The 24600-nt window shown below is 45.8% G+C and overlaps 1 protein-coding gene across 1 annotated transcript in view; it reads right to left on the bottom strand.

Annotated features, from left to right (window-relative positions):
* Window positions 1–24600, bottom strand: part of zanl (zonadhesin, like) — a 245673-nt gene that overhangs the window by 123134 nt on the left and 97939 nt on the right. The window contains exons 25-40 of the mRNA XM_072259463.1: window positions 23589–23717; window positions 20331–20469; window positions 17454–17595; window positions 17150–17346; window positions 16086–16227; window positions 15700–15941; window positions 13958–14106; window positions 12855–12983; window positions 10531–10669; window positions 8734–8875; window positions 8432–8628; window positions 7362–7503; window positions 6970–7211; window positions 5158–5306; window positions 3376–3504; window positions 1340–1478 (exon numbers count right to left, since the gene is read on the bottom strand). Coding sequence (XP_072115564.1) covers window positions 1340–1478; window positions 3376–3504; window positions 5158–5306; window positions 6970–7211; window positions 7362–7503; window positions 8432–8628; window positions 8734–8875; window positions 10531–10669; window positions 12855–12983; window positions 13958–14106; window positions 15700–15941; window positions 16086–16227; window positions 17150–17346; window positions 17454–17595; window positions 20331–20469; window positions 23589–23717 — 2548 coding nt within the window. The remainder of the gene's footprint in view (window positions 1–1339; window positions 1479–3375; window positions 3505–5157; window positions 5307–6969; window positions 7212–7361; window positions 7504–8431; window positions 8629–8733; window positions 8876–10530; window positions 10670–12854; window positions 12984–13957; window positions 14107–15699; window positions 15942–16085; window positions 16228–17149; window positions 17347–17453; window positions 17596–20330; window positions 20470–23588; window positions 23718–24600) is intronic.

The following is a 24600-nucleotide window of genomic DNA, read 5'->3' as shown; positions in this document are numbered from 1 at the left end:
AATAAATGGCGGTGCAGGCTCGAAGGGCCGAATGGCCTACTCCTGCACCTATTTTCTATGTTTCTATGTTTCTATTAAAAGCAAGCAAACAGCATTCAGAATGAATGTGAGTCCATAAACACGAAGCCCAGAGCAGGCCCACAGCCTCAGCCTATCACACAGTGGGCAAGATGTCACAGACATCGAAACACAAAGCCTGGAATTGCCAGAGCAGGCCCACAGCCTCAGCCTCAACGCAGCAAAGAGCAGAGTAAATGCCACGGAGTAGGGGGAGGAACTGGTCCAACCATCCCCTCTGGTCCTGACAGCCTGCCTTTTCAATCCATCCAGTCCGGTGCTTAAATCATGTAAATATGGGGTCATTCCTTGCTTAGAGACCCGGGCCCCCCTGCATCAGTATGCTCTGGGCCTGGACCCCACTGCCATGTTCCAGCCATAATGTGACCTTTACCGGTGCTTTGATTGATCAAACCTCGCTCTCAGTTTAGGTAGACAGGCTCTGAATCTCTTCTGCTCCGACTTTTCTTCGTATTCTGGTCTTGACCTCACTCCTCCTCGACCATGTGTCTCCGAAACTGTTTCACACCCGCCAGCCTCGACCCTCAAGTCAGCCTCGTTTTTGCTCGCCTCTTCATTGTTTGCGGTGATTGTTTAGTCTGGGCCACACCATTTAAACTGCCTACTCCCACCGATCCACACCCATGAGCCTATCCAAACTTCCCTTAGTCATTGAAATTGAGCTTATATGCACCATTTGTGCTGGTAGCTCACTCCACACTCTCACCACCCTGTGAGTGAAGATGTTTCTCCTCACGTTCCCCTTAAACATTTCACTTTTCACCCTTAACCCATGACCTCTGGTTGAAGTCCCATCCAAGCTCAGTGGAAAAAGTCTGCTTGTATTTACCCTATCTATACCCCTCATAATTTTGTATACCTCTATCAAATCTCCCCTCAATCTTCTATGTTCCAAGGAATAAAGTCCTAACCTATTCAATCTTTCCTGAGATCCTGCAGTCCCGGCAACATTTTCATAAATTTTCTCTGTACTCTTTTAACCTTATTTACGTCTTTCCTGTAGGTAGGTGACCAAACTGCACACACTACTCCAAATTAGGCCTCACCAATGTCTGATACAACTTCAACATAACATCCCATCTGCTGTACTCAGTACAATGAACACACTCCTCTAGGCCTGGCAAGGACACAACTGATGAAAGTGGGGCTGGAGTATTTTTCACTCGGGATCTTATCAAACAGGTCTGCAAGCTGTTGGAGAAGAACATAACCAAGAAAGCAGGAGTGAAAGATATAATGAACACGATGACGCTTTACGCACCATGGGGTCAATCTTGTAGTGACAGGCAGCGAATGGGCCGAAATGATCTAACAGCATCCCGCAGTACGAGGGTCCTTCGTACTTTTCACGCTCGGCTTCGGAGCACTGCGGTGCCACCTCGGTGTCAGTCGAGGTACAGCTGAGAAAATCAGAATCAGAATCAGGTTTAATATCATTGGCATAGGTCAAGAAACTTGTGATGCAGCAGCACTACATTGCAATACATAATAACTGTAAATTACAGTAAGTATACGTATATTTGAAAAGGTAAATAAGTAGTGAGGTAGTGTTCATGGGTTCAATATCCGTTCAGAAATTGGATGGCAGAGGGGAAGAAGCAGTTCCTGAATCGTTGAGTCCGTGCCTTCAGGTTTCTGTACCTCCTCCCTGATGGTAGCAATGAGAACAAGGCACGTCCTGGGTGTTGGGGGTCCTTAATGATGGATGTCACCTTTTTGAGGCATCTCTCTTTGAAGATGTCCTATATGCTGGGGATGGTGGTGTCCATCATGGAGCTGACTAAGTTTACAACTTTCTGCAGCTTATGTCAATACAGTGCTGTGGTTACCCTCCTCCCCCATACCAGACAGTGAATCAGCCAGTTAGAATGTTGTCCACAGTACATCTGTAGAAATTTGCGAGTAGCCTTGGCAATGTACCAAATCTCCTCAAACACCTTATGAAATATAGCAGCTGTTGTGCCTTCGTTGTAGCTGCATCAATATGTGGGGTCCATGTTAGCTCTTCAGAGATGTTGACACCCAGGAACTTGAAATTGCTCACTCTTTGGACTTCTGATCTCTCTTTGAGGACTAGTGTGTGTTGCCTTGTCTTACCCTTTCTTTGGTTTACCGACATTGTGCAAAGTTATTGTTGTGACACCACTTAACTAGCTGATCTACCTCACTCCTGTAAGCCTTCTCGTTACCATCTGAAATTCTGCAAGCAACAAATTTATAGATGCCATCTGAGCTGTGCCTCGCCACACAGCCATGAGTGTAGAGAGAGTAGAGCAGTGGGCTACGTACACATCCCTGTGGTGCGCCACTGTTGGTTGTCAGACAGATGGAGGTGTTTTTCCCGATTTGCACAGATGGTGATGGGGTTCAGAGATGAGAGAGGAAAAAGATTAATGCTTATCTGTAATTACAGACAACTAAAAGCACAAAAACATTCCTATCAACTTAACTACAGGCTGTGAGTGTTAATGCTACACACAAGCCTCCTTAAATGTTTTATTGCAGCCCTTCATCAGATAGTTCAAATACATTTTCCCTAATATTCTTTATAATTGGGTTGAGTTATTCTCTGATCTTGGCAATTCATCTGAAAAAGTTTCGTCACCACAAGAGGAGCCATCATCAGTGTGCTGTTGATTGTGGTGTGTCCTTTTTTGTTGCCATTTGTGTGATGTTTTTCTTTGAACGGGTTCCATGGTGTTCCTCTGTTTCATGGCTGTCTGTGGGAAGACGAATCTCAGGGTTGCATACTGCATGTGTACTTAGATAATAAATGTACTTTCAATCTTCTTTCCCTCAAAATTGTAGAGGTTGATTGATGTAATAATAATAATATCTATTTAAAAATATGAAAAACTTTATTATAATGACCAGATAATTTTGATCATTGTAAGGGTGGATAAATAAGTTGGCTGGTGGAGTGGCATCTGCACGGGACTTTGAGGTGGGTGGTCCAGGTTCAAATCCAGCTGGCTCCTTGCACACTTTCCATCCGTGCTGCGTTGAGTGTTGAGCTAGCAACTCGGCCTTGTAAAAAACAGACAAGAAAAATACTAAAGAAATGGCATGGTTCCCACCCGCTGCACCACAAGCCACGGGACAGAACAACAAGGGTGGATAAATGGGTAACAATCATGGCCTTCTCCGCTGGAATAAAGGGTTAAACTAATTATGTCACTTTGACATACTATTGTTATTCAGAGAATCCCTACAAACCTTCAACAGATTCACTGAGAAAAGACTGTAGAGATGGAGAAACAAAGAAACAAATTGTCTTCCTCCCTATTTGCCACTTACTTCTGGTCCACGTTCCAACTGTTGCCAAAGTCATTGACTCCCTTCACCACCTGTCCCTCGGGAGTTCTGAAATCATCGCCCGGGATCCCGTTGTAGTCACCGCACAGGCTGCACAACTGGCTGGAGTAGCTGGACAGAGGGAGAGGGAGACAGGAGTGAGATCAGAGCGGTCACATGCAGGGGTTAGCAGAGGAGGTTCTGGGCCATGAAATACTTCGGGGGGGGGGTGAGGAAATCAGTGTGGATGAAATGGGATTGGTGGGAAAGATTCTGCACACGGAGGGGTTAGTGGGACGTCTGGGTGCCTCAATGTGTGTGCAGGGCATGATGTCCTGAAAGCATTGCTTGGGATAGCAGGTGGGCAGAAAGAGAGGCACAGGAACAGTGGTGGGCACATTGGTCAAAGTTCGAAGTGCATTTATTATCAAGGTATGAATACATTATACAACCTTGAGGTTTGACTCCTAACAGGCAGCCACAAAACAAAGAAACCCAAAAGAACCCATTGACAACAAAAGGAGACTATCAAATACCCAATGTGCGGAGAGAGAAAAAGATCAAATTGTGCAGACAATAAATAGCATTCAGACCTGAAGTTCACAGAATTGATTCCATAGCTCATTAACTGCAGGCCACGACCTCAGCCCAGTGCAGAGATGAGTAAACCACTTGGAGCAGTGAGCTGAAGTTCAGTGTAGAGAGGGCTAAAACTTGTGCACCAGTGAGCTGAACACTGGCCCGACCTTTGCTTCCAGCCCCTGATCTTTTTGACCTAGCCTGGCGCTTATATCGTCCAAACCTCAGGTCATTCCTTGCTCTGGGCCCCAGACCCTGCTGCTACAACATGCTCTTGGGCCTGGCTCCCATCGTCCCAATTTGACATTGGATGTGGTATCATTAACACGAGAGCAAAGGTGAAAATGATAGGTGGAGTGCCATGAGCATGTGCAGTTGGGCGCAATGAGCAGGAGGGGCTGGCTCGTACTGAGACCCTCAAGTGGGTCACAACCAGGAAAGGAAGTGGTGGGGTATGGTGGGGCAATGGAGTTGGTGAATGAATGGTCACATTCAATCAGTGTGCTGTGAATAAGTACAGCTCTGGTGCACGAGGCCGGTCCCGACAGCAAGGAAAGACCTGAAGTCCTGAGCTGAATTGGAAAGGTTGGGAACTGTCCGAATTGAGATGGCGAGGCTCGAGCCTACGAGCGTATCAAAACGGTGGAGCCCGGATCCAAGAGCAAGGAATGACCCGAGGCTTGGACAATTTGAGCACCAAGGCAGATTGAGAAGGTTGGGGTGTCAGGGCTGGAGGCGAGGGATGAGCAGATTCAGGTCACTACACTGAACTGGGGCCGTGGCCTGCAACCAAGGGCTGTGGAATCACTCCTGTGAACTTCAGTTCAGTGCGCTGTTTGCTTGCACAATTTGTTTTTGTCTCTCGTGCAGATGGTTTTCGTTTGTTTCAAAGGGTTCCTTTGAGTTTCTTTGTTTTGTGGCTGCCGGTAGAGAGACAAATCTCAAGGTGGTATAAAGTATATATACCTTGATAATAAATGTAGTTTGAACTTTGCAGACAGAGTAAGCATTACAGCGGCGTAGGGACAGGTATTGTGAGCACAACATGGAAGTGGAAGGTGGTCCTGAGCAAGGCCAGGTTGTAGGGAATCTGGTGATTATTGTGCAGGGGCAACAAGATAGATGTGAACATTGATAGTGAGGCGCACAACCTTCAATCCCATCCCACCTCATACAGCCAGGAGGGTGGCTTCTGGCTCTACTCACTCGCTGGGAACTTTCACATCGACGTGGTGTCTGCCGTCGTAGCGCACGGTCAGGCCGAAGTCGGTCTGCAGCACCACATGTCTGCCCACAGGCTTGACGGTGATTCCGGGGAGCGGGCGGATGGGAACGGTCACAGGCTCTCCGTCCACCTGGAAGGCAGCAGAAGCAGAAAACTGGCAGTCAATCAGCACAGGTGTTCATTCATCTGTTGGAAGTGAGTGGAAGGTGGAGAAGGGAGCTCTGGCTGAAAAGAAGAGCGGCGATAGCAAAAGTGGAGACTTTATCAACCTGGTCATTAGTGTTAGAGGGAAGGCCATGGTTAAAGAAAAGGGAAAACATCTCAGAGGACATCTCGTGAAGAAGCATGTTGGACCCACACTAGTTGGGATTTAAAAAGGTGTTCTAAACGAAACCTTTAAGATGCCAAGTGTTATTGACAGGATAGAATCTGAGGAGTGTGAGTGCGCCAGAGGTTTTTGTAGACCCAAGTGACCTCCTCTATTTCATCTACGAAAGTTTCTTCTTCTTCTTTCTTCATGCCGCTTTTCTTTCAAGGTGGCTGGAGTCCTGTCGAAGTCTGTGATTTACAGCTACAGCTCAAACTAGGGTTCACCCTAGGCAGTGGGTTCTCATTCTCGGAACTCGCTAAGCAGCCTGTCGTTTCAATATCCCCAGGCAGGCCTCCGGAGTGTGGCCCTTAGTACGACCCAATTCCTCGTCGATGTCGCTGACTGAAGCGTCACAGGAGACTGAAACATCAGGTCAACAGATGGTGTGCGCTGCTGTTGGAAGGCCCCTGCACTCGAGCGATCCTCTTTCTCCCTCTCTCCATGTTGAGTGGGAGTCTGTTGGTCCTCAAGTCAGGGAACTCGGACAAGCGATGTGGCAGATTGCAAAATCAAAACAGTGAGCTGGTGTCCTCTCTTGCTGTTGCAGGAGCGCTATCTTTCTCTCCCTGTCTGAGGTATCGAAGTGTTGGGATGGACCGTAGTTGTTGATGGCCTCTAGATCATGGCTTCTGGGGGCTTTGCTATTACTTGTATGGTGGGTGGTGGGGGAGAAGTTGATGCTTTTGGTGGAGTAAGGAGAGGAAGGTCAATGCTTTGGTGCTGCTTGTCTGTCCACAGAATCCTAACACTTTGGAATATCTTCTAGGTAGAGACTTTTAGTAAAGGATTACGGAGAACTGGCAGGGAAGTATTCCTTAGCCTAGGATCAAAGCAGCTTTGACCTTTCTCAGTGGTACAGCTGGCTCCAGCAGCCATATGATCCTCTCCTGTACCTCTTCCCTTATTTTTTTCATTTGAATAGATTGCGGAGGAGTTAAACCTTAAGATCAATGGCTCTTCTCCCTCAACTTCAATTCCCTCTCTGAACAAAAATCTCCTGGCTGGTCAGTGTGAGTGGTACCACAAATGCAATGAGCATTTCCGTTCCTTAGAGCTGCACTGCCCAGCAACCCCCCTATTTAATCATGGCCTAATCACTGGATGATTTACAATGACCAATTAACCCATCAACCGGTATGGCATGGTAGCGTAGTAGTGAGCACGATGCTTTACAGTACCGGTGACCCGGGTTCAATTCATGCCACTGCCTGTAAGGAGTTTGAATATTCTCCCTGTGACCACGTGGATTTCCTCCCACAGTCCAAAGACCAACTGGTTAATTGATCATTGTAATTTGCCACACGATGAGGCTAGGGTTAAGTCAGGGTTTGCTGGCAGCGAGGCTTAATGGGCGGGAAGGGCCTACTCTGCACTAAATCTCACTAAAATAAAATTTAAAAGACTGCAAACCCCAGCCTCTCACCTGGACAGCCCTGTTCCTGAGTATTGACACCGTGATGCCGTAGACACTGACGTGAACTGCTTTGACATATGACACTGTCTTCACTCCGTTGCGATGCTCGTTGGCCGTGTACACAGTGAATGGGGTCAGACTGGAGTTACAGGGCTTGGCCAACACGTAAGTGCAGTTGCCCTGGAAGTTGAACTTCCTCTTGTCGAAGGAGGTGTAGTGGGGGTCTCCAGATGCGGTGCAGGTGGACGAGTCTGAGGGGAGAACAGGAAGAGGGGAAAAGTGAGTTAAGTCCATGTATCAAGAGTTGCCATAGTCACAACTAGGCAAAATCAACAAAATAGGAAGGGAGAGGAAAAAGAATGATTAAACTCATCCCTCACCCAGTACCCCTGACCTTTTACCTTTAGGATAACAGCCCTGGACACCACCCTTGTTGTCACAGTACTCGTCGGGGCCACAGCTGGTGTCCGTGCACTGTACGTTGTTGCTGGACAGGCACTTACACACCTGGTTACAGGCCTCAGACCAGATCACTTCCCCAGGCTGTAGAAACAGAGAGATGCACATGAGGGGTGAAGTGTAGAGAAGTGAAGTTCACTTGATTGTCAGTGAGAATTGCACTTGTGTCTCATCTCCTCTGGATATCCCACAGTAGATCACAGTCAATCAAGGTCTGCCCAAAAACAGAAGAGCTGAACTAAGAAACTCCTCCTGCACTCACCTAGTCTTCCTATCATTTCCATCTCAGCAATATAACTCATCATAATTCTTTACAGTTTTGTGAATATCCTATTTCCTGGCCAATAACCGATATAGATAGTTTCTGTTTTAGGTCCACTCATCCCCACATGTGACATGGAAAGATCAAATAGGTTAGGACTTCATTCCTTGGAATGTAGAAGATTGAGGGGTTAATTGATGGGGTATACAAAATTGTGATACTATTAGATACGGTAAATGCAAGCAGGCTTTTTCCACTGAGTTTGGGTGAGACTACAACTAGAGGTCATGGGTTAAGGGTGAAAGGTGAAAAGTTTAAGGGAACATGAGAGAAACTTCTTCACTCAGAGGGTGGTGAGAATGAGGGACAAGCTGCCAGTACAAGTAGTACATGTGAGCTCAATTTCGATGTTTAAGCAAAGTTTGGATAGGTACATGGTTGGTAGGGGTATGGAGGGCTATGGTCCTGATGCAGGTCAATGGGAGTAAGCAATTTAAATGGTTCAGCATGGTGTAGATGGGCTGAAGGACCCGTTTTTGTGCTGTATTTTTCTATGACTCTCTGATTCTAATGTAAAGGGAATCCTTCATATCAAGAGCATTATGTAGACAAGGTCAATGTTGGATGTGTCGACTGGAAGACTGCACTTCACATTGTTCTGAACAAGATACTGAGACCAGATGATATAAACGTACAAGGCAATGACTTCAACACTAATTTCAGAGTCATGAATGAGACCGTGGTTCTTACCTGGTAATCAGTTCCATTGTACACACAGCCGCACTGATTTCTCGGGACACACTTGTCTCCGCTCTGAACAAAGCCTTTGTCACACTGACAGCCCTCGGCACATGGCTGGTCACAGAGCTGAGGACCAGGCTCAAGGCAGGTAGCTGGACAGGCTGAGGCACAGGGCTGGTAGTGACTGTTCGGCGGGCACCGGAGAGCTACACAGAAAGAAAAGGGAACAGTTTTCACAGCCAGCGCGGTCACTTGGATCAAAAGCTGTTAAAATCTCTGATGGTGTGGTGTGTGATCTCTGTGCTACGTACGGCAGAAGGTTTCATTCCTCCAGGGTTGAATGGTGACGTTGTGTTGCTGACACTGGGTGACATAGGCCTCGATGGCTTCACAGAGCTGCTGCTTGTTGCCGTCCATCGCACACATGTCGTACACACAGTCCCTGAAGAAGGCCTGGGAGAGGGAGGAGTGGATCTCAGGTTAAGGCGTTAATGAGTCTGGGCAGCATCTTTATGTGTCGGAAATGAATGAAGGATGTGGAATGTAAATTTGCAAAGAAGAATCAATGGACTCAGAGCAGCTCAGCTTACATCTAAGAAAGGATGTGCTGACATTGGATAGTGGTCAAGGGAGGTTCACAAAAATGATTCTGGGATTGAAAGACTTGTCATATGAAGAATGTTTGATGGCTCTGGGCCTGTATTCACTGGAATTCAGAAGGATGAGGGGTGACCTAATTGAAACCTATCAAATGGTGAAAGACCTCGATAGAGTGGATGTGGAGAGGATGTTTCTTATAGTGGGGAAGTCTAGGACCTGAGGGTACAGCCTCAGAATAGAGGGACGTCCATTTAGAGATGAGCAGGGATTTCTTTAGCCAGAGTGTTGAATCTGTAGAATTCAGTGCCACGGGCAGCTGTGGAGGCCAAGAGATTTAAGGCAGAGGTTGATAAATTCTTGATTAGGGTTACAGGGAGAAATGAGCAGAAAAACAGATCAGCCATGATGAAATGGCAGAGCAGACTCCTAAATTTTCTGGTCTTATGGAAGCAACAGATCTGAAAAATGGCCAGACTTGTGAGATAGAATACTCGATGGCTCATCTACCTACAGCAAGATCCAGTAAATACTTTAGGTAAGGTCTGAGCAATACATATTCTCGTCCACATACTGTGATAAACTCCTTTTCTCCTTCATTACCATGACTGTAATTGGATCTTTCTCGTCCAACTCAGAAAGCTAACAGAGGCCTCAGTACGATGTCTCATTCACAGACTGTACTTATGACAGATGGGCAGTCACCTCAGACTCCCTCAGGATTCCAGCAAGGACCAGACATAAGACCATAAGATATAGGAGCAGAATTTGGCCATTTGGCCTATCAAGTCTTCTCTGTCATTTCACCATGGCTTGTCCATTTTTGCTCTCAGCCCCAGTCTCCTGCCTTCTCCCCTTCATACCCCTGACTAATCAAGAATGTGTCAACCTCTGCCTTAAATATACCCAATGACTTGTCCTCCACAGTTGCCTGTGGCAACGAATTCAACTGATTCACTCCCTGGCTAAAGAAATTGCTCCTTATCTCCATTCCAAAAGGACACCCCTCTATTCTGAGGCTGTGTCCCCTGGTCTTAGACTCCCTCACTATAGGAAACATCCTCTCCGCACCTACTCCATCGAAGCCTTTCAAGGTGCAATAGGATTCCATGAGGACACCCATCATGGTTCTGAATTCTGGTGAGTACAGGCCCAGAGCCATCAAACATTCCTCATATAACAAGCCTTTCAATCCCAGAAATATTGTTGTGAACTTCCTTTGAAGATTCATAACTCATATTTCAGAACTTCTCGCGTCCTGAGCTAATGTGGTTCAACTTGCACGAATGCCAATATTTTTATTTTGACACACAAGTTGTGTGTAATTAACATTAACAAATTCAGGAGTCAGCAGGTGCTTCCCAACAAACCATTTAAGTCCTCAATTAACAAACACGGGTGCTGGGTATTTTTTCACTCAGAAGCTTATCAAAGAGGTCTAGAAGAGCATAACCGAGGGAGGCGAAGAGACAATGTGAAAGGTATAAACAACACAACTCTGCTATACACACCATGGGATCAATCTTGTAGTGACAGGCAGTGAATGGGCCAAAACGATCTGAGAGTATCCCGCAGTACGAGGGTCCTTCATACATCTGAAGATCATCTTCAGGACACTGTGGAGTCACCTCGGTGTCAGTCAAGGTACAGCTGAGAAAATGAAGATAGAGGTTGGGGGTGATGGAGAAAGAGAAGGCATGGATTAATACTGTTGGCCATGGAAGAATTTAAATATGGAAGAAAACGTCAAATTTGAACGGCTCAAGGTCAGTAGAAGCAGATGAACCAATTGTTTTTTTTTCTTGCCGTGTGCTTGAAGGAGATGGAGGATGCCATTTTGTGAAGCTGCTCTGTAACCTCCATTTTGAGAACTGCTTGATGAACTGATTCTTGCTCTGGGATAATGTAATCAGAACTATTGAATGTGGATATAAGGAGCTTTAGCTATGGACCTGCTAAACCTCAGGTTATTCTCAGATAAGCTGTGTACAATATTATATCCGGTGCTTCTGATGTAGCTTCCTCGACATTGGTGAGACCTGTCGTAAATTGGGGGACCACTCTGTTGGGCCCACCGCACCCTCTGCCACAATTGGGAAGTCCTGGTGGCCAAACATTTTAATTCTAATGCCCATTCCTGTTCCGACTTGTCGATCCATGGCCTCCACTTGTGCCAAGATGAAGCCAGACTCAGGGTGGAGGAGCAACACTTCATATTCTGTCTGGGTTCCCTCCAACCTGATGGCATGAATATCGATTTCTCCTTCTGGTGCACAAATTCCTCACCCCCTCCACTTCCTCTATTCCCCACTCTAACCTATTACTTCTTCTTATCTGCCTATTACTTTCCCCGGGTCCCCTCCTCCTTCCCTTTTTCCTATTGTCCAGCCTCCTCTCCTATCAGATTCTTCCATCACTAGCCCTTGGCCTTTTCCACCCACCTAGCTTCACCCATCACCTTCCAGCTAGCTTCCTTCCCCTCCCCCCCCCCACCTTTTTGTTCTGGCATCTTCCCCCTTTCCTCCTCAGTCCTGAAGAAGGTTCCCAGCCCAAAACATCCCCTGTTTATTCACTTCCATAGATGCCACCTGACCTGCAGAGTCCCTCCAGTACTTTGTGTGTGTTGCTTTGGAGTTCCAGTATCTGCAGACCTTCTCGGTTTAGGCTAATCTGCCTCAGTGTTGGAGTGTGTTGAGCTGGCTTTGGAGGCAGTACAGAGAAAGGTCCACCAGGTCGATTCAGGAGATGAAGGGGGCTAGCTTATGAGGAGAGCTTGAGTCGCCTGGGATTAAACCCATTGGAATTCATAAGAATGAGAGGGGATCTTATTGAAGCATAAAATTATGAAAAGCATAGGTAAGATAGAGGCAGGAAAGTTATTTCCACTGGTGAGTGAGACTCAAACGAGGAAACATAGGCTCTAAATTCGGGGCAATAGAGTTAGGATGGTGATGAGGAGAAACTGTGTTTCCCGGAGAGTAGTGAACCTGTGGAATTCTCTGTCCAGGAAAGCAGTAGGAGCTACTACATTAAATCTTTTTAAGACACAGTTGCATAGAATTTTGCGTTGCAGGGGAATTGAGGGTTATGGGGAAAAGGGAGGTAGGTGGAGTTGAGTCCACGGCCAGATCAGCTGTGATTTTATTGAATGGTGGAGTAGGCTTGATGTGCCAGATGGCCTACTCCTGCTCCTAGTCCTTATGTTGTAATGGCTAATAAAGCTGTGAATCCGTGATAGTCTCCTCCATGAGACAATAAAGGGTTAAATAAAACGATGCCGCATTGGCACATTGTCAGTCATAGAGTTAGAGAGAAGTACAGTACAGAAGCAGGCCCTTTGGCCCATCGACTCCATGCCAAACCATTTAAACTGCCTACTCCCATTGACCTACCCTGGAACCATAACCCTCCATACCCCTCCCATCCATGTACCTATCCAAACTTCTCTCAAACATTGAAATTGAGCTCACATGCACCACACTCTCACCACCCTCTGAGTGAAGAAGTTTCCCCTCATGTTCACCTTTCACCCTTAACTCACAACTTTTAGCTGTAGTCCCACACAACCTCGGTGGAAAAAGCCTGCTTGCATTTACCCTATCTATACCCCTCATAATTTTGTGTACCTCTATCAAATCTCCTCTCAAATTTTCACATTCCAAGGAATAAAGTCTTAATCTATTCCATCTCTCCTGATAACTCAGGGCCTCCAGTCCTGGCAGCATCCTTGTAACTTTTCTCATCTTAAGAATCCCCATAGATCTTCATGGGATTCACTGAAAAAAGACCATAGAGATCAGAAAATAAGTTGCCTCCTTCCCTATTTGCTACTTACTTCTGGTCCACGTTCCAACTGTTGCCAAAGTCGTTGATTCCCTTCACCACCTGTCCCTCGGGAGTTCTGAAATCATCGCCTGGGATCCCGTTGTAGTCACCGCACAGGCCGCACAACTGGCCGGAGTAGCTGGACAGAGGGAGAGGGAGACAGGGGTGAGACCGGAGTGCTCACATGTGGGGTTTGGCAGAGGGATGGTGCCAGGCCATGAAGTGCGTCGTGGAAGGGAATCAGTGAGAAAGAGGCAGGACTGGTGGGTTAGTCTGGGTGCTTCAGTGAGTGCATGGTGTGAGACATTGCTGAATTCCTGAAGTTATTGCTGGGGACAGCGGGTGGGCAGAACAAGAGCCATAAGCACATTGGGGGACCAACGTTGGATGTACATGAAAGTGATGGTGAAAATGGTGGTTGGGCTGCCATGAGCACCTGCAGTTGGGCCCAGTGAGCAGGAGGGGAATGGCCTGTGCAGTGGGTCACAATCAGCTCGTGAGACTCCACATAATGAACAGGAAGTAGTGGAGAGAGGCATGGATGATGGAAGTTCAAAGTACATTTATTTTATTATCAAAGTACATATACATTATAAAGCCTTGAGATTTGTCTCCTTCCAGGCAGTCACAAATCAAAGAAATCCCAAAAATGCCATTAAAAAAACATCAAACACCTAATGCACAGAGAGAGGGAAAAACCCCAAAGAGACCATGATCTAGGCCCACCTATTTAACCCACACCTAATCACTGGATAGTTTTCAATGACCAATTAACCTACTAAATGGTACTTCTTTGGACTGTGGGAGGAGACCCATGCACTCACAGGAAGAAGTATGAACTTCGTGCAGAGGACGCCAAATTGAGCTCTGAACTTGTGAGGTTTACTTGTGTCTGTGCTGAACTGGGCTGTGGCCTGTAACTAACGGGCTCCTGAATCAACCACAGTGATGACTAACTTCATGTCTGTGAACTCACTTTCGTGAACCTCAGTTCTGAATTTACTTGCTCACTTTTATTGTTTGCACGATTTGTTTCGATAGTCAGAGCACACAAGCTACAAACACACCCCACCCACGTACTGCTGGGGGAGCCAAGTGCCCAGCTATACTTACTCGCTGGGAACTTTCACATTGACGTGGTGTCTGCCATCGTAACGTACAGTCACTCCAAAGTCCGTTTGCAGCACCACGTGTTTGCCTGAAGGTTTGATGGTGACTCCAGGGAGAGGGCGGATGGGAATAGTCACAGGCTCTCCATCCACCTGAAAAGCAGTGCACAAAATCAGTGGAGTCACTCTGTATAGACGTTCATTCACCTGTTGAATGTGAGTGGAAGATGGAGAGTGATCTAACTGGGAGGTGGGGAGGTGACAGCAGAAATGAGGGAATAGAGGACAGATGATTGAAAAAACCCTGTCATCTGTGTTAAAGAATAAGGGAAACATTGAACAAGAGAAAGGAAATACAAAATAGTCCCAGAGAACATCTCAATTATTAGACATGTTGGACCAACATTCATAGATGTTTAGAAAATTCATCTTCTTGAAGTGTTTAAGAAACGAATGACTCCTGTTAAGATAGATGCATCACTTCTGGGGAAACGATGCTGGAGGGGTAGTAGTTGGGAGAAAGGAGATGGCATACAAACTGAACATGTATTTTGCATCAATCTTCACTGTGGAAGACACTAGCAGCAGCCTGGAGTTTGAGAGTGTCAGCGGGCAGAAATGAGTGCAGTTGCTATTACTAGCGAGAAGGTGCTTGGGAAACTGAAAGGTCTGAAGTCACCTGGACCAAGTCATTCAGTGTACTTAAGGTAGAGATTGATAGTTTCTTGTCTGGTCAGGGTGCGAAAGCAGGAGAATGGGGTTGAGAAGGAAATGCATCAGCCAGCCAGGCTCGATGTGCCGAATGTCCTAATTCCGCTCCAATGTCTTATGGCCTTACGGAAGTCTTAAAATAGTGGCAGAGAATCAGGATAAGAGATTCCAATACCTATAGATAGGAACAAGAAAGAAAATTTCTCCCAAGAGAATCATACATCTTTGGAGTCTTCGAACTCAAAATCTGCCTAGGTACATTAATCCAGGGAGAAATTCTTTTGACACGCACCTGACTGCACCAGCTTTCAGGTTTTATAGCTGGCACTGCCCCTTTAAAGATTCAGGCCCACTCTACTAATTGGCAGCCATGTTTTGACACCAGGATTTTAATATTTAAAGTTCACTGCGGAGTGTCGCGGATGTAGGTAGGAAGGGACTGAACCAGGAAGGGATAAAACAGAGTTGAGGTATGCAGATATAAGTTCAGTGGGGCAGGAACAAACAGAAACAATGGGTCTACATGGACAGGCAGGTGTGTGGATCTTGGGCAGGAGGCAGAAGTGGGAGATTCCTTCATAGGTTTGTGCTCAGTCATCAGCTCAACTTTGATTTCTCATCTAGCGTCTAGTTTAGAACCCTGTCCTTGTTTCAGTCTCGTATCGCGTCTCGATTCTACTCCAGGTACTCCAGCACTTAAGTCCTAACTATGCTCGCCTAGGCCTCTCATGTCAGAAATAGCCCTTCATGTACTCTCTAGAAGAATAAAGAATTATGGGAAAAGGCAGGCCAAACAAGACTTTCCCACAATCAGATCAGCATTGATCTTTCTCGGTGATATTGCAGGTTCAAGAGGCCATGAGGACTATTTCTGTGTTTCTTTTTACTTTCATTAGATTAGACTGTGCTTAACATCATTCTTTCTTCTCCTTCCCCCCCCCCCCGCCCCCAAGTCCTTGCCCACCAACAGCTCTTGGTCATCAGTTTCAGTGATGCCAGCCAGCAATGGTGAAACTAAACACCAGCTCCTCTCACCTGGACGGCCCTGTTCCTGAGTATTGACACAGTGATGCCGTAGACGCTGACATGAACTGCTTTGACATACGACACAGTCTTCACTCCGTTGCGATGCTCGTTGGCCGTGTACACGGTGAACGGGGTCAGACTGGAGTTACAGGGCTTGGCCAACACGTAAGTGCAGTTGCCCTGGAAGTTGAACTTCCTCTTGTCAAAGGAGGTGTAGTGGGGGTCTCCGGATGCGGTGCAGATGGACGAGTCTAAGGGGAGGACAGAAAGGGGGTGGGTGAGTTCAGCAGGCACCTCAGTAGCAGAAGAGTTGCTGTAGCAACTTTGAAACTGGATGGGGATAGGATATCTGACAGAATGGGGAGGAAACAGGGTGATTAAGCCGAAAGCTTTACCTTTGGGATAACAGCCCTGGACACCACCCTTGTTGTCACAGTACTCGTCAGGGGCACAGCTGGTGTCCGTGCACTGGACGTTGTTGCTGGACAGGCACTTACACACCTGGTTACAGGCCTCAGACCAGATCACTTCCCCAGGCTGGAAACACAGAGAGATGCACATCAGGAGTGAGCTATGGAAAAGGCAGGAATTTGTATACTTCACATCCTCTGGACTGGACATGCCACAGTAGATCACAGTCCATCTAGAAGGATGTTCTAACATCCTGCAAGCACAAAACCAGAACAGCTCAACTAGCCAATGTTATCAGTTAGTTTTTTTTTGTACATGGGGTGGGAGTAGCGGTTGGTTGATGTTTTTCTTTGAACCAGTTCCATGGTTTTTCTTTGCTTTATGGCAGTCTGTGGGGAAGATTAATTCTATACTGCGTAAATCCTTTGATAATTATACATACCTTGACTTCCGAGTACTTCTGAGCCAAGCTCTAAGATCGACAGCACATATTGTGTAACGAATGTGAGGAGACCAGGCTTTGTCTTGGTCTCCGATTTTACACTCAAAGCAGAGCTTATAGGCTTTCGTAATAAGAGGAGTCATGATCTGTCTTTGAGATCTAAGCATATACTCGCCACAAATATAACAAGTATTGCCGCTGTTGAATCACTGGCAATCACAAACACTCCTGAAAATAACATTACTTTACTATAATGAGTACACACAATATGCTGTGTGCGTAGAGCGTGCGCATCAACATGATCACAAACCAATACACATGTAAACACAATGCATAAACAGTGTGTGCGCATCACAAACAAGAGAAAATCTGCAGATACTAGAAATACAAAGCAACACATGCAAAATTCTGGAGGAACTCAGCAGGCCACAAACAGCACAGTCAATGTTTCAGGCTGAAACCCTTTGGTGGGACTGGTTGACGAAACGTAGACTGTACTTTTGCTCCCAGAGATGCAAATGAGACAGAGGCAAAATTTTGCAAAATCTCAGCATAGCGACTTAAAAACTCAAAATTCAGAGCCTGACGCAAGAGCGCCGATATTACCTCGTAATAGGTTCCATTGTACATACAGCCACACTGACTTCTCGAGACACACTTGTCTCCGCTCTGCACAAAGCCTTTGTCACACTGACAGCCCTCAGCACACGGCTGGTCACAGAGCTGAGGACGAGGCTCAAGGCAGGTGGCTGGACAGGCTGAGGCACAGGGCTGGTAGTGACTGTTGGCCGGGCACCGGAGAGCTACACAGAAAGAAAGAAAGAAATGGATGTCACAGCAGGAAGGGACACCTGACTATAAAGCTGAAATAATCTCTGTTGGTCAGGAACTTGTTTTCTGTGCTACGTACGACAGAAGGTTTCATTTCTCCAAGGCTCAATAGTGACGTTGCGTTGCTGACACTGAGTGACATAAGATTCCAGGGCCTCGCACAGCTGCTGCTTGTTGCCGTCCAGTGCGCACATGTCATACACACAGTCCTGGAAGAAGGCCTGGGAGAGGGAAGAGTGGATCACAGATTATGATGTGAAAATATTCCTGCATTGTCATGTTGAGAAAAAGAAATAAAAATATAAAATCACAAAGAGAAGGAGTAGCTGAAGTTAGATGTTTCAGTATTTCAGTGGAGTAAAGAGAATTACAGAGGCATGATAGAGGAGCTGTCCTAAATTTATTGGAAGGGAACACTAGCTGGAATGATGGAAGAGCAGCAATGGTTGGAATTTCTGGGAGTAATTCTGAAGGCACAGGATAGATAACTTCCTAGGAAGAATTATTCTAAAGGCAGAACGATGAAGCCGTGGCTAACATGAGAAGTCATAGCCAACATAAAAGCCAAAGTGAGGGCATATAATAGAGCAAACATTAATGGTGAGTTAGAGGATTGGTAAGGTTTTTTGAAAACTAACAGCAGGGAACTAAAAAAGTCATAAAAAAGCCAAAGTAAGTTAGCCAATAATATTAAAGAGGATACCAAAAGTTTCTTCAGATATATAAAGTACAAAATAGACCTGAGGATAGATATCTGCCCACTGGAAAATGGTGCTGGAGAGGTAGTAATGGGGGACAAGGAAAGGGTGGATGAACTAAATAAGCATTTTGCAACAGTCTTCACTGAGGAAGACACTAGCCGAATGTTGGAAGTTTGAGGGTGTCAGGGGACAGAAGTATGTAAATTTGCCATAACTAAGGTGAAGGTGATGAGGAAACTATAAGGTCTGAAGGCAGATAAGTCACCATGGACCAGATGGTGTACACCCAAGGGTTCAGAAGGAGGTGACTGAAGAGATTGAGGAAGCATTAGCATTGATTATTTTAAGAATCAATTGTTCCGGAAGACTGGAAAATTGCAAATATCATTCTACTGTTCAAGAAGGGAGAGAGGCAGAAGAAAAGAAATTTATAGGCCAGTTGTCTGACCTCAGATGGGAAGATGTTGGAATCGATTCTTAAGGATGTGGTTTCAGGGTACTTGTAGGCATGTGATAAAATAGACCATAGTTTCCTTCAGGGGAAACCTTGCCTGACAAATCTGTTGGAATTCTTTGAAGAAATAACAAGCAGGATATACAAAGGAGAATCAGTGGATGGTGTGTACTTGGATTTTCAGACCTTTGACAAGGTGCCACACATGAGGCTGCTTAACAAGTTAAGAGCCCATGGTATTACAGAACTGGTGGTAACATGGATAGATTATTGGCTGATTGGCAGGGGGCAAAGAATGGGAAAAAGGGAGCCTTTTTTGGTTGTCTGCTGGTAACTAGCAGAATTTCACAAGGGTTTGTGTTGGGACCGCTCCTTTTAATGTTCTATGTCAATAACTTGGATGATGGAATTGATGGCTTTGTGGCCATGTTTGTGGACGATACAAAAATAGGTGGAGGGGCAGGTAGTTTAGAGGAAGCAGAGAGGCCACAGAAGGACTTAGACGGATTAGAAGAATGGGCAAAGAAGTGGCAGATGGATTACAAAGTCAGGAAGTATATGTTCATGCTCTTTGGTAGAATAAGTGAAAGTGTAGACTATTTTTTAAATGGAGAGAAAATTCAGAAATCTGAAGTGAAAAGGGACTTGGGAGTCCTAGTGCAGGATTAGCTAAAGGGTAATTTGCAGGTTGAGTCGGTGGCGAGGAAGGCAAATGTTAGTATTCATTTTGAGAGGACTAGAATATAAAAGCAAGGATGTAATGTTGGGGCTTTATAAAGCACCGGTGAGACCTCACTTGGAGTATTGTGAGCAATCTTGACCCATTGTCTTGGAAAGGATGTGTTGACATTGGAGAGGGTTTAAAGGAGGTTCACAAGGATGATTCTAATATTGAAAGGCTTATCATATGAGGAGTGTTTGATGACTCTGGGCCTGCACTTAATGAAATTCAGAGGAATGAGAGGTGATCTCATGGAAACCTATTGAATCTTGAAAGGCCTCGATAGAGTGAATGTCGTGAGGATGCTTCCTATAGTGGGAAATTATAAGACCAGAGGACACAGCCTCAGAATAGAGGGACATCCATTTAGAATGAAGATGAGGAGGAATTTCTTTAGCCAGAGAATGGTGAATCTGTGGAATTCATTGGGTATATTTAGGGCAGTGGTTGACAGATACTTGATTAGTCAGGGTGTGAAGGGATACGGGGAGAAGGCAGGAGATTGGGGCTGAGAGAAAAATTGGATCAGCCATGATGAAATGGCGGAGCACTCAATGGGACAAATGGCTTACTTCTGATCCTATATCTTATGGTCTTATAACCAACAGAAAAAAACAATAATATATGCCATAGAGACATCTGCAGAGTTAATCTGCAGCAAAATCCCATGATGTTTGCTGTATGCATTCTTTGTGGAATACATCTTTTGCAAGAGGAGCAATAAACTCCTATGCTCAGTGAACAGCATTATGGGTAATCAATTACTTCAAATTCACCACAACAGGAAAATAGGGGCATCCGTTTTAAGGCTCATCAAAAGACAATCCCTGACATTTGGGCATTAACTTTGTGTTGTCTCATGGTGTCAGCTTGAATTATGTGCTCGTCTTTCTCTCCTGGGCTTTCAACCGATGACATTCTGGGATCAATATTAACCCTAATGCTCACCACTTGTCCAAGCAGGCTCTGGGGGCAAGGTATTTTGTTCTCTTGGGACCTTATCAAAGAGGTCTAAAGATGGTGGAGAAGGGCATAGCCAAACACAGGATAGAGAGAAGTGACAGGAAAATGGAGACTCACCATTGGGTCAATCTTGTAGTGACAGGCAGCGAATGGGCCAAGATGATCTAACAACATCCCACAGTAGGAGGGTCCTTCGTAGGTGTCACGTTCAGCCTCAGAGCACTGTGGGGTCACCTCAGTATCTGTCAAGGTACAGCTGAGAAAAAGGGAGTTGGGGGTTGAGGGTGACGGAGAGAGAAATGGTAATTAATACTTATTTCTATTATGGAAAAATGACAAATTCTGCTTTGTTGGCAGCCTCTGGTCAGTTTTTTTTTCCTGGTCTGCATGAATGAATTTTTAAGTGGATCAGTAGTTTTCATCTTCCCTTTTGGTCTAATTTGGAAAGCCAGCTGGACCTGTCAAGCACACCCCTCTTCCTGCATGGTTTTCCTAAATTGTACAAACAACATATAGAGCCTTGGGCCAAGTGACGGCCAACATGTCTCTCTTCGCATTTAGTGGGATATTTTTTGTTGGCAGTTGAAAGCAAATGAAATAATCCTTTCTACAAAAATGCAATATTCTTAGATCTGAGATTAGGTCTCACTCATTCACAGAACTAACTTCTTACACTTTGGAAAACTTGCTGAACCCACATCAGTGGATCCTTAAATCCGATCTGCTGTACAGTAACAAAACACAGAGAGGTACTGTTAAAAAGGCTACATTATTTGGTCACCATCGAGTCTGGAGAAATAACACTGGACAACAAAGCTTTTCAAAAGTATTACTTCCTCATTTTTTTTTGTTTGTGATTGACCGCTTGAAGCAGAACACAAATATAATTTCAGACCACTTGTATCACATACCCCCAAGAGGAACACAAAATTGCCATAGGGTTTGGAGGCTTGCGTGAGAGCGATGTTTGCTGGAGTCAGGGCTTTATGCTTTGGCTCTTGGTAGGGTCACCCGTGCCAAACCGTTCAAGGAGTAGAGGCCAGACTAAGAGTGGTCCACTGGTCCTCCAGGTTCTGGGGTTCTACTACTACTACTACGTCGACTCAGTCCTAGGGGGCTGGCATTGGGCACGATGACAGACTCTCCACTTCTCCCTCTCCCTCATCAGTGTGTTCAGTTCATCTACATTAGCCACGCTGCTGTCTTCTAGAAGCGTGTTGACCATAGTCTTGGGAGGGCACCCAAGGTTCATCCTCCCATGCTTGGGCTCCCATATGATACCTAGGCTGGCAAGTAGCTCAGGATGGCATAGACAATGCCCCGCTTCAGGGGTTCAGCTCAGGGCTAACAACCCTGACTGGTCAAAAAAAAGTTGTTAGAAAAACAGCAATGAAAAATCTTTCTCCATCTGAGTGTGACAGTATTCCTGAGTCCCCACCCAGGACTTGCATGACTGACAGTAGTGAAAACCGAGAGGAAGCTAATGACACGATGAAGGTAGCCTTGAACATTGCCAGAGATGGAGGACCTTCATTGCTGCCCTAAATGCCAGTGGTGTAATGGGCAGCAAGTAAATATCACATAGGAACTTGGAGAAACGAGAAATTAACATCTATTGAATATAATGTGTTTAATTGCATAACAGCACTGACGCTTTGCAACAGTTCAACTGAGCTAAAAATGTTTTGTTGATTTTCATTTGTACTCAGTGCTGAGGCTTCTCACTTAAGTGTCCAACAATAATCAGCCAGCTTTGATGGATACCAGTTACCCTGATACCGTTTCTCCATGACCGCAATGTCCTGGTGAACATTTCACCATGCTCGTCACTGAAGTCTAAATGGGAATGCAGAAAATGAATCTTTAGTGACATGTTGCACTTCATGGATTTGTGTGCTTGAAGCATGTTGTCATCCAGCTGCATGTAGTTTGGTGCTCTATAGTTGCCAAGAAAATTTTCAGCTATATCCTTGAATGCCTTTTATGTGATTTTCTCCAGTCACACTAGAAGTTCTTTGAACTGTCTGTCATTGATGACCTGTTTGATTTCTAGTCCAACAATAATGCCTTCCTTAATCTTGGCATCAGTTATTCTGTCTTGAATTATGAATTGAAATAGCAAGTAGAGGCGATTTCAAAAAAATGGTGCGTGATAGGGAAATATCATGGTGATTTTCATGATCAACAGTCCAAAATCCGTAATATTCACCCAAAAGTATTCAGGAAGCAAAATCTTTGTGGTCCAGTGTAATTGATCAATGTGTGAATGTTTTGACTATTGGTCCATTCTCTACGTCACAGTGTAGAGCTACGAAAAGGCAGTCATCGTTGATAATCTGAAGAGCTAAAGATGGTACCAGAGGTTTTCACAGACCTGGGTGATTTTTTCCAGTCCATTGGTGAAACAGTTTAAATCTCCTGTTCTCATGTCTCTTTTTCCCTTTCCAAGGTGGCTGGGGTCCTGTCGGAGTGCATGATCTACAGCTGCACTCAAACTATGTTCTTCACAGACAATGGGTTCTCACTCTTGAAAATCGCCAAGCAACCTGGCATTTCAGGATCTCCAGGAGTGGCCAGGAAGACGTGTGCCTTTGGGGTGTGGCCCAGTGGACAACCCGATTCCTCACTGCTCTTGATGATGGAAGAGTTGTGGGAGATCGAAACATCGAGACAGCATGTGCAGCTGTCAGGAGGCCTCTGCACTCTCTCTGAATGGTGAGTGAGAGTCTGCTGGCTGTCAAGTTGGGGGAACTCGAATAAACGGCGCTGCAAATTGTAACATCAAAACAGAGAACTGCTGGCCTCCCCCTTCGCTGTGATAGGAGCCATATATCTCTTTCCCTCGCTACTGAGGGAGAAAGAGAGAGCGAGAGAGCCTGTCTGAGATGCCGAAGTATTGGGATCGACAGCAGTTTTTGATGGACTTCAGATCATGGTGTCTGGGGGATTTTCTATTGCTTTCATGGTGGGTGGTGGGGATTGATGCTTTTGCTGGAGTAAGATGGGGGGAGGGATTGATGCTTTTGCTGGAGGAAGATGGGGGGAGGAATTGATGCTTTTGCTGGAGTAAGATGGGGGGAGGAATTGATGCTTTTGCTGGAGTAAGGGGGGGCGATTGAGCCTTTTGCTGTTGTTTGTGAAGGGGAAGGGGAGCTTTGGGGTTCTCATGTTTTTCTGTCAATCAGTCTTTGTGTTTGTTTTCTCTCTTTCGTGGATGTCTGTGAAGAGTAAGAACTTCAGGTTGTACATTCTCTGATATTAAATTGATCCACTGAACTATTCAACCATAGAATTCCTGCAATCCTTCTCATAATTCTCTGTAGGAAGATCAATGACTTGGGGAACAAGTCCTCTGCCTCCCTATCTCCCACTTACTTCTGGTCCACATTCCAACTGTTGCCGAAGTCGTTGACTCCCTTCACCACCTGTCCCGCGGGAGTTCTGAAATCATCGCTGGGGATCCCGTTGTAGTCACCGCACAGGCCACACAACTGACCGGAGTAGCTGGACAGAAGGAAAGGGAGACAGGAGTGAGATCAGAGCGATAGTATGCAGGGATTGCACGAGGGGTGATTCTGGATATGGAAATGTAGTGGGATGGAGAAACAGTGAGTCTGAGCTGGGAATTGTGGTCATGGGAGTGGCTAGTGGCACGACAGGGAGCCCCAATGGGGGCAGAATATGAGGCTTTGAACAGGTTCCTTGGTGTTTCTTTGCTTCATGGCTGTCTGTGGGGAAGGTGAATCTCAGGGTTGTATTTTGCATGCATACTTTGATAATTAATGTACTTTGAATTGCCCATGGTCTGAAATCATCTTCTGTGTTAGGAGATTGCGGACACAGAGACAGCACAGAACTGTGAGAGTGGTACTGGGCATGGCACGATTAGCACGAAGATGGCAGCGTTGGGCATGTGGCACTGGGAGAAACCAGCAGGTGGTTTCAGACATGGACACACACGGTGGGAAAGTGGTGCTGTGTGTGGTGGGCAGATGAAGGCCGGTTTTCAACGGGGAGGTGGGGTGATGCGTTATGATAATCAGGAATGGTGAGGTTAGGAGAGGAGGGAAGAGAAGGATTGCAGAGGAAATTGTGTGCCATGTGACCAACTGTCAGAGGTAAATGTTTTGACACAGAGAATGGTAGGTGCATAGAATATGCTGCCAGGGGTGGTGGTAGAGGCAGATACATCGAGGACATTTAAGAGACTCTTAGATAGGCACATGGATGATAGAAAAAAGGCTTGTAGGAGGGAGGTGTTAGATTGTTCTTGGAGTAGGCTAAAAGGTCGTCACAATATTGTTTCCTGAAGGACCTGTACTGTGCTCCAGTGTTCTAAGTTCTATGTAATTGTGAGCACTGCTCGGATGTGCTGAGGAAACATACT

This window comes from Mobula birostris, chromosome 5 (assembly GCF_030028105.1).
Source record: "Mobula birostris isolate sMobBir1 chromosome 5, sMobBir1.hap1, whole genome shotgun sequence".
Taxonomy (NCBI): Eukaryota; Metazoa; Chordata; class Chondrichthyes; order Myliobatiformes; family Myliobatidae; genus Mobula; species Mobula birostris.
This window is presented reverse-complemented; position numbering and strand designations above follow the sequence as displayed.